Source organism: Geotrypetes seraphini, chromosome 7 (assembly GCF_902459505.1).
Source record: "Geotrypetes seraphini chromosome 7, aGeoSer1.1, whole genome shotgun sequence".
Taxonomy (NCBI): Eukaryota; Metazoa; Chordata; class Amphibia; order Gymnophiona; family Dermophiidae; genus Geotrypetes; species Geotrypetes seraphini.
This window is the reverse complement of record NC_047090.1, coordinates 29297716-29314009: the sequence shown is the minus strand read 5'-3', so window position 1 is coordinate 29314009 and position 16294 is coordinate 29297716. Positions and strand designations below refer to the sequence as shown.

General features: G+C 38.8%; 1 protein-coding gene across 4 annotated transcripts in view; it reads right to left on the bottom strand.

The window, feature by feature from the left end:
- Nucleotides 1-16294, bottom strand: part of NR2C1 (nuclear receptor subfamily 2 group C member 1) — an 86490-nt gene that overhangs the window by 33116 nt on the left and 37080 nt on the right. For all 4 annotated transcript variants that reach the window (XM_033952056.1, XM_033952058.1, XM_033952059.1 and 1 more), the window contains 5 exons: nt 16055-16202; nt 13385-13475; nt 11665-11849; nt 4501-4666; nt 3028-3149 (listed from right to left, as the gene is read on the bottom strand). In XM_033952056.1, the coding sequence (XP_033807947.1) occupies nt 3028-3149; nt 4501-4666; nt 11665-11849; nt 13385-13475; nt 16055-16202 (712 nt within the window). The remainder of the gene's footprint in view (nt 1-3027; nt 3150-4500; nt 4667-11664; nt 11850-13384; nt 13476-16054; nt 16203-16294) is intronic.

Here is a 16294-nt window from a genome sequence, read left to right as displayed (position 1 = left end):
TGGGTTACACAGGATCCACGTTTTATTTGCATCCAATTAAGCTCCCTGCCATAATCATTGAAGCAGAGAGTTGGGGGAGGGGTCCTGTTGTACCTGGTTGAGGAGAGTACACAGGGTAGGGGGGCGCAGGAACGAGCTCTGTCTCACGGCGATCACAGAAAAGAAAGCAAAAAAACCAGCTATGGGTAGGGAGGCAAATGGCGGGAGGAAAATAGTCACCCAGTTCTGCTTTTAGGGTGGTGGAGCGAGAGACACCGGCACCCAAACATCAGTTGAGGCCAACACTACAAAATATTTAAGGCCGCTTCCTGCATAGAAAGCAACAGAAAATGAACTGTTCAAGTCTGTTTCTCAAGTGTCTTGTAAACCATAAGGGTTTTGTAGTGGTGATTAAGAGCAGGTTGGAGCCGGAGCAAGCTGAGCTGAGGGTCAGAATTGGAGGCGGAGGTGAGCAAAGACAGAAGATTGTGATCCTCGTCGAGAGTCCCAACTCACAGTAAGGCTTTTTTATTTATTAAAAAAATGATTACTCCTTAATTAAAAGAAAACTCAACCCCTAGGGCCTTTCTTCTTGCTTGCTTCTTCCCTAATCCTCTTCCCCAGCCCCGAAGACTGGATGCCAGTGAAGAAGAGCAACCACGGTGGGTTGTGGGGAAGGGGAGAAGCAGGCAAGCAGAAGGCGGCATTTTTTAATTTTTTTTTACAATGCAGTGCTTTTTTATGTCTCCTCTTTAATGTAAAAGAAAAAAACTAGGGTTTAGTGCAGTGCTTTTTTTCTTTAAAAACAGTCTCTTGTTTAATTAAAAGAAAAAAAACCCCAAAACAAACTAGGGCCTTTTTCTGCTTCTACTTGCCCATTTCTCCCCCAACCCAATGCAGCTGCTAGTCCTCCCTCCACCAGCCTCAAAGACTGGCTGCCGGCTGGCTGCCAATGAAGAGCAGTCACGTTGGGTTGGGGAGGGAGGGAAAAGCAAGGCAAGCAGAAGGAGGAAAGAAAGTAGGTCCTAGTGGGGTTTTCTTTTTTTAATTACCAGTGCAGATGCTGCAGTTTAGGGGGTGGCAAAGCGGAGGAGGGTAGGAAAATCTATTTGCCCGGATTATTCAGAGAACAACAGCCAATGCGGTGCAGGTCAGCAGGGCTGTTGTTTGTCTGACTTTTGTGTAATACAATGCGGGCTGCCGATTAGACCCCCCCTCCCACGCTGAGGTCGGTCGGTTAGCTCTCCTCTTGGGTTTTCTTTAAAAGCAAGTCCACTTTAGCAAATGCTCAATCTTCATCTGAGACAAGGGCGGTGCTCTACACATTTGTGTAACGACAAGGAGTGTAATGATGTACAATACACGGTGTACAAAAAACTCCAGTTAAGCATATGCTGGGTAATATATGCCGGGTGTTTCCCTGACTTAAGATACCAGTGAAATAACTTACAAAGTTATTATAAGAACTTATTTGAAGAAGGAAAAAGCCTCAGAAGCCACGGGGTAGACACCTGCACCAGAGCTATGAGAGAGAGCAAAGTGTCTTCAACTGCTCTCCCCATGCTTGGCCAAAATCCCACTTTGGTAGCAGACAATTTTAAAGTCCGGGTGCACTGGTTAATATTGTAGCAATGTCTAAACAAAATACAATCAGTGAAAAAATTCAAAGCAAGTATATCTTATCTTTCAGGGTTTAAATGTGCTGCTAAACGCTGCTTTCCATTGCTGTTCACTTCTCTGTGTGCAGGAAAAAACATATAGTGAGAGTAAATCCTTGCTATGTATAGCCAACATTTCACGATCTAACAGATCGTTTCTTCAGGGCTCTGCAAAAAAATATTTAAAAGATTAGAAGTAAACGGCACACAGGAAATATTCTAATCTTTTGTGCTTGCTTTGAATTTTTTCACTGATTGTATTTTGTTTAGACATTGCTACAATATTAACCAGTGCACCTGAACTTTAAAATTTTCTGCTACCAAAGTGGGATTTTGGCCAAGCATGAAGGGGAGCAGTTGAAGACGCTTTGCTCTCTCTCATAGCTCTGGTGCAGGTATCTGTTCTGAGGCCTTTTCCTTCTTCAAATAAGTTCTTATAATAACTTTGTAAGTTATTTCACTGGTATCTTAAGTCAGGGAAACACCTGGTATATATTACCCAGCATATGCTTAACTGGAGTTTTTTTTGATAGTTTTGTGTTCTATTTACTCCGGTTCCTCAATTTTTTGTTTTTGGTGATTTGCAGTACACTGTGTACTACACTCCTTGTCCTTGCGCAAAAGTGTAGAGTCCACCACACTCTACTGCTCTTGTCTCAGCTGAAGACTGACAGCTGCACTGCAATGACAACGGAAGTGGCAGAAGTGATACCTGTGATTGGCCTTGTGAGCGAGCGTCCAGCAAAAGAAATTTAGGACTGGAGCCTGCATGCGTGGATAAACTTGAGTGCAATGCAGAGACCTCCGGGTTTTGCTGGTATATGCTAGGTGCTTCATGCCTATAAAGAATGTTGTTCCCTTTTATATGTTAATAAAAAGACAAATATACAAAATCATGCCTGTTTGCGGCTTGTATGGATGCTAGGAATGGAGCTTGCGGGAACAGGGACAGAACTCGCGGGGATGGGGACGGAGCTCACAGGGACAAATCTTTTCCCTGTGCCATTCTCTAGGCGCAATTGCTCTGCACAAATATACGATGCCAGGTTGTTCCATAATATTTGGGCCAAATAACAGAAAGCTGAAAATCGCATGGCTTCTGTGAGAGGCTGCAGCAGCTATGCTCTTTTAATATTTCTTTGCAAAATTACAACTCTTATTCTTTGGAAAACAACATCTCAACTATGTATGTAAGATAATAGAAAATGGCCAAAATTGTCTGAGCTCTCTATCAGTATATTGCTTTCAGGTTAACTGTGCTGAAATGTATGCAATTAGTTATTCTTTAGAAGACTGCTCAATACTGCAAAAGTATCGTCCATGCAAATGTTCATTTTCTTCAAACAATAGAAAAATTTGGCTTACAGTTCCAGGATATGAACAACCTTACCCAAGTGTTTGAAAGGCAGGAATGGAGCGTGCCCAGTGCATGGAGAGGAAGAGGAGCCGGGAAGCAGACTCACAGATGTAATGAACGTTCAGGTACTCGGGCACAGGGGATGGCATGGTCAACTGTAATGAAATACATTAAAAATAATGGTGCTTGAGGCTTCTCTGGATTTTATTTTAAACAATGCAATTTTTCAAATTAAAACAATAAATCCTAGTCCTACCCTTCTTGTCTCGTTTGTTTTTGAACAGGACCTAAACTCTGTGATGCATATGTTTTTTCGTTTTTCTCAAACTTTGTTTCTTGGTCAGAAAATTTGGGTCTATCCAGATGTCACTAAATCTACTCAGGACCGAAGGAAATGATTCCTAAACATGAGACAAGAGGTCAAGGCACTAGGAGCTTCTTTTTTGTTGAGTTACCCATGTAAATGCAGTGTAAAATATGCTGGGATTAAATATACCTTTTTTGCCCCTGATCAGCTTAAAGCCTTTGTAGATACTAAGAAACTGTTCCATTAAATCAGGGACAATTAATTTAATTGCAGATGTTGTTATAACCCATTAAGCATATGCCTTAATTCAAAGTATAACTTTATTTGATCTCCTTATCTTTTGGATTCCCCCTCAATTTTATTTGTGGTCTAAGGAAGAGATTACAATTATTATTTTTGGATTGTAGATGTCTACTATTTGCTAATTCTTTATTCTCTGTATTTCCTGAACAAGTGGATGCTTGTAATTATATTGGTAAAATCAATAAAATAAAATAAAAAAACAATAAATCATGCATATTTTCTCAAGAGGGAAGGGCATCTTTAAAAATAACTTTCCAAAAGTGTAGAAAAGCTTCTGTTTTATATCTACCTAGAGCAACCCAGGGTCATGAAATATTAAGACACTTTTTATTTTTTGCTTTCTGCTTAGCCTAAGTGAGCCTGACTAAAGCTGGAGCAGATGCAAAAATGAACACAGCCTTGTTTTATTTCCAGGATCCTTAACCCCAGTCCTCCAGGGCCTTGAACAGTTTTGGCTCTTAAGATAACTAAGGGCTCCTTTTATCAAGCCGCGGTCAGGGTTTAACGTGCGGAATACCGCGCGTTAAACCACCTGCCACGCTAGTCGCTAACGTCTCCATTGACGAGGCGTTAGTTTTTTGGTTTGCCGCAAGGGTTAGCGCGTGATGAAATGTCCGACGCGCTAACCCCGCTAGCGCACCTTGATAAAAGGAGCCCTAAGGGGTCCTTTTACTATGGCGCGCTAGCCAATTTAGCGCGCATTAAATGCTAACGCGTCCACAGAATATAATGGGTGCGTTAGCATTTAGCGCGCGCTAAATCGGCTAGCACGCCAGGGTGTAACTCATGAAAAAGGTAAGCTGGTTATTAGTTCAAATATACCTGATGAATATTTAGAAGATAATTTTATAAGGAGGCAGAGGAAAATCATAACACACAATACGCTGATGAAATACCCTGAACGATATGTGAGTATCGCTGAGCAGAGGCTCCTCAATTTCCACGATGCTCATGCTTTGCTCCCCACCAAGGTGATGTAGGCTGGACTCCATGCTCTTCATGGAGCTCTGACACGAACCACCCGCCACAGGGTTTAAAGCTTTGGCAAGCGTGTCAAATGCCCTGCAGTGGAGGACAAGAAACAATAAGTGCAACCAACACAAGACAAAAGAATATCACCCCTCCCCCCAAAAATAAAAACCAAACAAACTACTGCTCCATGCTGGAATTTGCAGATGTCTTCTATGCTTACAACTGTAATGCACAAAATTAACTCCTGAGTCTATTGGAAAGTCTACTCATCAATCTATTTGGGTAAACACCAAGATACAAATAGGCGGGTTTAAGATTGTCTGGAAAGATTGGATTAAAGCAGGTATAAGATCCTTAAATGAAGTTATTCAAAATGGTAAACTGCTTGATTTTTCACAATTGCAACATAAATATGGTCTAAATAAAAAACAAAGTTATAAATGGTTGCAGTTGAAGCAGGCTATTCAGGTAGGGTTCCCTGAATGGAAATCTTTACATGATCATTATAGCTTAGAATTCCTATGTTTTCAGGCAGATTTTCTGGGACACCAGGCCACCAAGTAGTATAAAATTTTATCTAATTATTTGAATAAGAAACCTAAAAATGGATTAAGGGATATTTGGAGCATAGAGATTAAGCATCAGATTAATGCATCTCAATGGCCACGTATTTGGTCTTGGAGAATTAAAGGTACGATGTCGGCATCTATTAGACAAACATGGTTCTTTTTGTTGCATAGAGCATTCTGGACCCCTACTAGATTACAAAAATTAGATTGCTCTAAGTCTAATAAATGCTGGCATTGTAAAATTGAAGTTGGAACTCTAGACCATCTTTTATTTTATTGTCCATATATTCAGGCATTTTGGTTATTAATATGGGATCAAGTTAACCTCTTTATGGAAAATCATGTGGCATAGTCATATGATACAGTTTTATTTGGAATGTGTATGAGAAATAAAAGCCAAATATCTGCAGTAAATAATAAGCTTTTGATGATCCTTACAGGAGTAGGGATACAACAAACAACATTGAATTGGAAAAATTGTTCTAGACTAAATTACAGCTTCTGGTGGAACTCAGTGTGTCATCTGTACAAAATGGAACGTTTACTTGCAATACAAAATGGTCATTTTAATAGATTTAAAGATGTGTGGAGGCCAATAATAAATTATCATAATGATTAATGTTAATTTATTATTCTTTTTCCTTATATGATAATTGAAAGAAGGGGGGATGGGTGGGTTATGATAATTCAATATATATGTGCATAATTTAATTGATTAATATACATAGGAATTATATTATTCATGTATAGATATGAGATGGGGGTGGGATATAAATCTTTTAGTTATATATTGTTATGGAATTATCAAGTGATAATGTAATATGTTGTGTTCATATTTTAATGTACACTTGATGTATATGTTAAAATGAATAAAGATTTGGAAAAAAAAAACAACAAACTGTAATGCACAAGTGGTTTTAATTGCTCACTACAGTCTGCAGTGAGACCACAAGTGGAGATCTATGGAACAAAACTACCAATTATTTATTTACTTTTAATATTTATATATCACTTATAGCCTAAGTGGTTCACATTCAGGTACTCAAGCATTTTTCCCTATCTGTCCTGGGGGGCTCACACTCTACCTAATGTACCTGGGGCAATGGGGGATTAAGTAACTTGCTCTGGGTCACAAAGAGTAGTGTATGATTTAAACCCACAGCCTCCGGGTGCTGAGGCTGTAGCTCTAACCACTGTACCACACACTGACAATGAATTGTTCTCGCAGGACTACATACAGTAGTATACTAGTGTTAAGTCAAGACAAATGAAACCACATGCATGACCTGTTCAGTAGACTGTTCCATCGTGCCAAAGAGTTGAAGAATCTTAGCACGGCGTCTCGAGGGGCTCGAGGCTGAAGGGTAGCACAGTGCGAACAAGAATCGAGGCAATGTTCAGGACCCAGGCAAGCGATGCACCAACGATGAGTGAAATAACCTTGCCACACTGACTACACTTCTTGAACCCGGTAAGAGGCTGGGACATAGAAAAAATAAAGCCGACGAACGAACGAGGGTCAGCGGCCAGGCCTAGGCCAAAAGGCCGCCGGCCGGAAAAGAAAAATTAAAAAGTTGTTGGTTTTTTAAATTCTTTATTCATTTTATAATTCACAACAAGTGTACAGTAAATATCAAACAATTAGAATACAATATCACTTGAAAATCTATCATATCATACAACAAAAAGAAATAACCCCCACCCCCTCCCACTTCCATATACAACAAAAAATATACCACATGAATATAGTATCTTATCATTCATATATATTATTAATAGAAATCCAACCCCCCCCGATCCACATGTAAGAATTAAAAATTGGGAAAAGTGTAAATTATTCATTATAATAATTTAAAAATGGCCCCCACACATCCTTAAATTTATTATAGTAACCTTTTTGAACTGCCAACGCTCTTTCCATTTTAAACACATGACATACTGAATTCCACCAGAAACAATAATTCAACCTTGTACAATCTTTCCAGTTATATGTTATTTGTTGAATGGCAACTCCTGTCAATATCATCAAAAGCTTATTATTATTAGCAGATATTTGAGGCTTAGCTCTCATCAGCATGCCAAATAAAATTGTGTCGTATGATAATGCTACATAATTTTCCATTAAATGATTTATTTGATCCCAAATAGAGATCCAAAAATTTTTAATGAATGGACAATAAAACAACAAATGATCTAATAAAGTTCCAGCATCAAGGTGGTTTGGGTTTTTTTTTTTTTTTTAAAGAAAAAGAATGGGAACGCGAGCACAGCGACTTAGAAAAAATAACAAAGCCACGGTGTTGAGAAGGCAACGAAGGGCTGCAGAGCTGAAGTGAAGAGGATTTCTCGGCTCTGCAGAAAACGTTGAACTTTGTACCTCACAGGAGACGCGCGCCCTGACTCGGGCGGGAAGGCACTCGCGCATGCGCAATGCAGTACTTGTAAGCTCTTATAAAGATCTTCAAGCAAGTCTGCTTGCGAGGCTGTCCGCTGCGGGGCTCCTTCGGTGACGTCACCCACTGTTGAGAATTTGCTGCCTGCTTGTCCTGGGATAACTTTGCGCTATCTTCAAACATCATAAAGGGGGCAAGGTGAGAGGTGGCAGATATTTCTGACATCTTGGTGTCCAGGAGAAAGGTTTTGAATACACGGAGGTCGCCACCCTTCAGCTTTGTGTGTAGTTGGTCCCTTGCTATCTTAATGGTCAATGCATCAAGCTCTTTCAAAAGGGAGCTGCTGCTTGACTGGAATTTGAATTAGGGTACAATAAAATTAGATGATGGACTATATTTCCAATTAGCCACTACACTGCCTACACCAGGGGATATATGGAAACTTTTTTTCCCACCTTCCTCAGCTCAATCAGGGCCCAAACAGAGCCAATATAGCAAAGCAAGCAGAACCACATCAGAATAAGCTAGAGAGCAGGGAACACAGTAAAACTAGTTGAAGCGCTCTGGTTTTTCACCTGTATGCACTAGGCACTTCAGCAAAAACATTTAAAGACAGATTCTATAAACGGTGCCTAATTCGATAAGACCTGGCAAAGTGGCATCTACCGCATATCAATCAAAGTTAGGCACCATCTGTAGAATAGCGCCTAGTAGCGCCTCATAGAAACATGACGGCAGATAAAGGCCAAATGGCCCATCCAGTCTGCCCATCCACAGTAACCATTATCTCTTTCTCTCTCCGAGAGATCCCAAGTGCCTATCCCAGGCCCTCTTGAATTCAGACACAGTCTCTGTTTCCACCACCTCTTCTGGGAGACTGTTCCACCCTTTCTGTAAAAAAGTATTTCCTCAGATTACTCCGGAGCCTATTACCTCTTAACTTCATCCTATGCTCTCTCATTGCAGAGTTTCCTTTCAAATGAAAGAGACTCGACTCATGCGCATTTATATTACGTAGGTATTTAAACGTCTCTATCATATATCCCCTCTCCCGCCTTTCCTCCAAAGTATACAGATTGAGATCTTTAAGTCTGTCCCTATATGCCTTATCATGAAGACCACATACCATTTACTAGCCTTCCTCTGGACCGACTCCATCTTTTTTTATATCTTTTTGAAGGTGCGGCCTCCAGAATTGTACACAATATTCTAAATGAGGTCTCACCAGAGTCTTATACAGAGCCATCAATACCTCCTTTTTCCTACTGACCATACCTCTCCCTAATCAACCTAACATCCTTCTAGCTTTCACCGTCACCTTTTCAACCTGTTTGGCCACCTTAAGATCATCACATACAATCACACCCATGTCCCGCTCTTCCGTCATGCACATAAGTTCTTCACCCCCTAAACTGTAGTTTCTTCTGTTTTTTGCAGCCCAAACGCATGACCTTGCATTTCTTCGCATTAAATTTTAGCTGCCAAATTTCAGACCATTCTTCAAGCTTTGCCAGGTCTTTCTTCATGTTATTCACACTATCCGGTGTGTCTTCTCTATTGCAGATTTTGGTATCATCCACAGAGAGGCAAATCTTACCCGACAACCCTTCAGCAATATCATTTATAAAAATGTTAAAAAAGAACAGGCCCAAGAACAGAACCTTGAAGCACACTACTGGAAACATCCCTTTCCACAGAGCGATTTCCATTGATCACTACCCTCTGTCGCCTTCCAGTTCCTGACCAAGCCCGTCACTTTGGGACCCATCACAACTAGGCTAAAAACTTTTACCACACTCTTAGGCATGGCATTCCAAAGCTTTGCTCTGCATTAAACTGAAAAAAAATACTCTCTCTTTATTTGCTTTAAATATGCTACTACGTAATTTCATTGAAGATTTTTCACATGCACTTTATAAAAGGCCTCTTAAGATATAAATTCATATTCTAATGATTAGACACCTTGGACACCTTTTTATTACATAGGAATATTTTTAGTGTGGAATTGGGGAGGTATGTCTTGTATTTTAATGGGTTTGTTCCTGATGAATGGGTTGGGTGTGGGTGGGGTCTCTTTTATATGCATTTAATAATAATAATGTTAAGAATGTCAAGTGATTTTGTACGAATTAATTGATTGAATATTGTACACTTGTTGCAAGATTGTACACTTGTTGCAAGATTTGAAAATGAATAAAGAATATATTAAAAAAAAGATATAAATTCATTGAATTTCCCCCCCAAAATTTAAATTTATATGAGTCTATTACATTATCACAAATTAATTAATTTAAGTCTTTTATCTATTTGCCTTTTTTATTCATCATATAAAAAAATACATAAAATAATGCACATTATAATAATATCAAAATTTAGTTACCATCAAAAACAGTATACATTCTAATAAGATCAAAATCTGTTATAATAAATCCAGTGATAATAATTTTATTAGGGAATAAAGTGTTAATAAATTTATTAGGGAATAAAATTTAAAATTAAGTAGTTGAATAAATAAAAAATTGTTTGGTAGGGGGTGGTGGACATAGATGATTATAACAATATACAAGACAGGAACTTGTAATGGTATACATCATGAGAGGGTCCAAAGACTGAAGTCTGTATAATTTATGATATGTCCACCACTTTTTGTTTCAAATATTTAATAGGAATTGTGATTTAGTATTAATATATCTTTTGTACATATAGTCTTTGGAAATTATCGATTTAAAAAACTTTATTTATTAGATGCTATGATGGCTTTGATATAGTTATGAGTATAGTCAGAATTGATTTGTGCAATAAGCATCATCTTCCCTTCCAATTTCTCTTGTTATCAATTATTTGAGTTTTAGGGATGATATATATTTAAGGCCTCATTACACATTATCACTACGTAACTTCATGGCATGTCCCCTAGTCTTTCTATTTCTTAAAACAATAAACCATCAATTTACATTTATCTCTACCATTCCATTCAAGATTTTTATGACCTCTATCATACTTCCCCTTCAGCTAGCTCTTCTCCAAGAGTTTTAACCTCTTTAGCCTTTCCTCTTAGGAGTATTGTTCCATCCCCTTTATCATTTTGGTCACCTTTCTCTGTAATTTCTAAATCTGCAATATCTTTCTGAGATGTGGTGTTGTGTTTGCCTTTTTGGCCATTGACATACACTGAACAGCAGATTTCAATACATTTGTCCATGATGACCCCTAGATCCATTTCCTGGGTGGTAAAACCTAATGTGGAACCTAGCCTTTTACAGCTATAAATTGGCTTATTCTTCTCCATACAAGTATAATGCTTATGCAGGCATAAATACCAGCCTTACTGAGAAACATTAAATTGACAGAGCACTTATCTTATGAGACGAGGCTTTCTCATAAGATAAGTGCTCTGTCAATTTAATATTTGGGATGGTATTTATACCTGCATAAGCATTATAAAATATAGAGCCTAAGTTGGTTACATTAGATTAAAAAACCAGAACGAATTATAGCAGTTTTTGTCAGGCATACTGTCTATAATTTGATATCCCAGTGAACAGGTTGTGCACCATTTAATACATAGTGTGGCATGCATGCAGAGAAGAGTTACAAGTGTTGTATCATGATTATTTGGGTTTTGATTATCTCACATAAGCTTGTTAGAATGGTAATTGGATCGTGACACTTTTAAAAATAGAGGACTATATAGCAATATTTGATACACAATAGTCCACTTTTTAGGTATACACATTATATACGAGAGTGGTTTTTAAGGATCAATAATTGAAATCTGGAACTTATCAGCATCAGACTTATTTTTTTCAATGTTATTTCTGAGCAGGTTTCTGAATTCCTTTTTCCTGTCTTTTAAAATAATACATTACTATGATCAATAGAAGCTTTAATATATGTTGAGCGATTGTGTACTAGTTTGGGCTTCTTTTCCATCTTTTGTTCAACCACAGACTGCTCCCACACAGATCTATTCCATACTAAAAGAGTGCATCACTTTGCAACAGGCACAGAAGGGGGTGGAGGCTTTTTTATTTATCTGCATCACTTTTCCTTATACATGTGGTCCTTCAGATACACCTTCAGTTTCCAGTTCTTAAACCCCTGCTAAAGCTGTTCTAGGCCTTACCTTGAAACGTCACTGGCTGAGCGTTCCTCATGCTGGATTTGAGAGAGAGATGAATCGCCATTACTTAAACTTTCAATGATGGACAGATCTGTGCTACTCTGTGACAGGTCTTTGGATTTACTGAGGTTTGCGAGGGACGTTACAACATTTGCTAATGTGCTTAAATCTCCCTGACATGCTTCAGCCTAGAACAGAATAGAACAAGTCATCATTGAAAAGCTTGCATCAATCATCATCTACATTTACTGAAAGCAATATAATTTTAAATGGAAATGCAGTTTCTGATGACTTTTACAACACCTCTATGCCATATCTATTTCAAAGAAATACAAATATAACAGAAGTCAATGAAAAGTCAAAAACTGAAAACCTGATATACAGACTGAGTGTAGATCAGTGGTCTCAAACTCAAACCCTTTGCAGGACCACATTTTGGATTTGTAGTTATTGGAGGGCCGCAGAAAAAATAGTTAATGTCTTATTAAAGAAATGACAATTTTGCATGAGGTAAAACTCTTTATATTTTATAAATCTTTCCTTTAACTGTTAAAGGAAAGATTTAACTGTTAAAGGAAATATTTATAAAATATAGAGTTTTACCTCGTGCAAAATTGTCATTTCTTTAATAAGACATTAACTATTTTTTCTGCGGCCCTCCCAGTTAAAAGTTTAACATCTTTCCTTTCTCAGAACTGTCACATTTCAATCACTATATTGAAAATAAAATCATTTTCCCTACCTTTGTTGTCTGGTGACTTCATTTTTCTGTGCTTTTAACTATGTTTCCAGGGCCTTCTTGTCCTTTGACTGTTTTTCTCTCCGTCTTCACTTTCTGCCTTGCATCCATCTTTGGCATTAACATTCAATTTTTCTACTCTCTTCTCAAAATCTACTTTTCCATGTCTTTCCTTCCCTTCCTATCTCTCTCACCTTCTCTCCCTATTTCCACAGTCTGACATCTCTCTCTTTCCTTTCTCGCCTTCCCTCTTTCCTTCCTTTCCCCTGGTCTGGCATCTCCTTCCCTCCCCCATGCCCTGGCATCTCTCCCTCCCCCTCTATTATCTGGTATCTTCTTTCCTTCTCCTCCCTTGGACTTGACATCTCTCGTTCCTCTCCTCTCCCTTGTCTTCCTTCTCCCTCCTTCCCTCTCCCCAATTGGGTGCAGCAACATTTCCCTCCCCTCTTCCCTGTGCAGCAGCAGCAGCAACATTTCTCTTTCGCTTCCCCCTGTGCAGCAACAGTATTTCTCTTTCTCTTCCCCCCTTCCCCCGTGCAGCAGCAGCATTTTTCTTCTTCCTCCTCCCTCCTTCCCTGGACGGCACAATCGAGAGTTGGCTTCCTTCCTGCAGATTTTTTTCTATTCAAAGCCATGGGTCGGAAGCCTTCTCTTTGATGTCATGACATCAGAGAGGCTTCCTATGCAGGCGCAGATCACGCAAGGAGCCCACCCGTGGCTTTGAATAGAAAAAAAAAGACCGCAGCAAGGGAGCCGACTCTCGATCATCGCATCCAGACCACGGGCTGCAGAATAGTACCTGGGGGACCGTGAGGTTGAGACCACTGGTGTAGATGAATGTACAAAGATTAGACCACCTAATGGAATTCCATGTCCTCTGGTGTTTCCCCCCCCCCACGACTTGGAGCTGGAACTACCAGCTCTCGAAGACACAAGTGCCACTAAAGCCCTCAATTGTAAATACTCTACTTCTGTGTTACTCACCTTATCAGGTGTCATTAAGATGTTGGATTCACTCTTCAACCCAGACTGATGAATATTCACTAACATTCCAGAATCCAGCAAACCTGCAGGCCTGAAATGACAGCCAGTAATTAAAAACAGTTAAAGAAAACACATTAAAAATTTTTAAAAAAGAATTCACTCTAAACTATCACTTTCATTTCTATTTTATTTTTCATGTATTTATTCATTTGTATATTTGCTTTACCAGCTTTCAAATGAATACCAAAGCAGTTTACAATAGAATAGTAAACGTCTGAAACATCAGAAACTAACATTTAACAAACACACAAATAAAACAGAAAAAGGGAAGAGATGGGAGTTGCATAATATTTCCATAAAACACTGTCTAAAAGGAACAAACAAAGGTTTAGGGTTTATTTATTTATATCCCGCCCTTACCCAAGGCAGGTTAAAAAATTACATACATATACATAAACAACAAGTAAACAATACAACATATGTTACAAACAGTAAAAATGAAATAGGTGGCCGGCACCCCACTTTCATCCTAAACTCTGAAATTAGGCTCCATAGTTCATCTGACAGAAAAGATGACATTTAAGTAATCGCTTAAAATTCCGCAAATTCTATTGTTGATGTATATATAAAGAGAGCCTATTCCAGTCTCTTGGGCCCACACAACAGAATATACTATCCCTCGACACTTTCAATCTAAGTCTTTAACAGATGGAATTTGCAATTCTACAAGTCCTGCAGACCGAAGTTGACATATGGCAGAATGCTCTCGATCAAACATTTTGTGGCCAGATTGTGCAAACATATATAAACTGTAAGTAACAACTTGTAATGGATCCTATAGGTCAGGGGTCTCAAAGTCCCACCTTTAGGGCCGTGATCCAGTCGGATTTTCAGGATTTCCCCAATGAATATGCATGAGATCTATGTGCATGCAATGTTTTCAATGCATATTCATTGGGGAAATCCTGAAAACCCGAATGGATTGCGGCCCTCAAGGAGGGACTTTGAGATCCCTTCTATAGGTTAATTTTAGCCAATACAGACTCACGTAGCATTAGGACACATGTTCCCATCTCTCCAACCTAAAAAATGTTCTATTTACTGAATAAAACAGAAAAAGGGGAGATGTACAATATTTCCATAACACACTGTCTAACTAGAACACACAAAGGCTAGTCAATTCCATTACACATTCTTACATATCCCTAAAATTAAAGATTAAAAAAAAAAATCCAATATACTGTTTTTTAAATATTACAAAATATGAAATAACCAATTTTTCGTCCTTTCTTAAACTTCTTAGAGGATTCTAATCTAAGAGCAAGTGGAAGAGCATTCCAGTAAGTTGGAAAACACATCTAAATACAGAAAATCTAGACAGATCAAGCCATATTTTCTTAAGAGAAGGGATTACCAATTGATTAGTTTCAGGGTCTGAGTGGGGTGATATGGCAAAAGTAATGAATGGAGATAACTGGAATACTTGTACCGAGTTGCGAACAGAAGCCAATGATAAATGTTCTTGCAAAAGCAGTGCTACATGCTCAGAAGATTTACTATTGTTAAGCAACCATCCCAGCTCTGGCTTCTTGACTCCCACCAGCTTATTAAGTGCCCTATGCAAGTGGCTGAAGGCAAGATACAATAGTAATGTACACAAATATTTGTGGGTCAATATTTGACTCTCACTGCTAAGAGATGTAAATACTGCCTGATGTGAGCTTTTTATACCCAAATACCTAGTAGCACCTCATACCTGTCTGAATTCAAGAAAGCATTGGACAAGCACTTGGGATCTTTTAGGGAGAGGAGAAGGTAGTGGATGCTGTAGGTGGGCAGTTTGGATGGGCCGTTATCTGCCATCATGTTTCTATGTCTATAATGCAGCCACCAGCAATATTCAGACCGGTATCCAGACAACCAGCCAGATGAAGTCTGGACAGCCTTTCTGCTATCCTAACTTTATCCAGATAGTTTATCTGGTTAGTGGACCAAATATTGCCACTAACCAGATAACTTCTGGCTTCACCCCTGAACCTACACAGCACCGTCTGGAGAGTGCTGAAGCGACCTGACCAGATTTTCAGTGGCATTATCCAGGTAAGTGCTGTGAAGCTGAACTACTGCAATATTATATAATCAATATTATATACTCAAGAAAACCATCAAACGACTGAGAATCGTCCAAAATGCTGCAGTCCATCTCATTTATGGCCTCAAGAAATTGGACCATGTAAGCCCGTATTATCATTCCAAGCAGGCAAATGGAACAAATGTTTAACCAACTTCATCTCAAACGCACTCTCGTACCAAACTTTTAGGAAGTCAATCAAAACTTATCTCTTTGACAAATTTCTCTGACCCCACTTCAACCTTGATGTACTTCCAAAACACTTCCAGGTAAACTTGACTAAGCTTAACCTGCCAATGTAATTTTGAAAGTTCTCTGTAATGTTGCTGTCTATATACAGTCTCTTCCCCTGTAAACCGCTTTGAACTGATTGTAGGTTTTCAGCTTTATTAAAGCAATGCCAAAGTCCAACTGTGGTAAAAATAAGATGCAAAAAAAAAAAAAAAAAAAAAAAAAAAAAGAAGAAAAAATTGTATAACTGCAAAATCTAAATTGCAACAGTCCAATTTACAGGGGGGCATTATCATGAAGACACTTACTGGATTATTTTGTTGTCTGTCACAAATGTGGCGGCTGCAGCCAGAGGGCTGCACAGATCTTTCCGGATGTAGATCTTCTCTGTTGATGCGGCACAGTTTGAGGACTTTTCCCGGAAGACTTCAATAGGCTTTCTCTCACACTGAACAGCTGTGGAAAGCAGGAAGGTAATCATAAAGATTAAAGAGTAAAAAGCCAAATTCAGCTACATGCAGCACAGAATGAAAAAAGGCAGGTTCAGC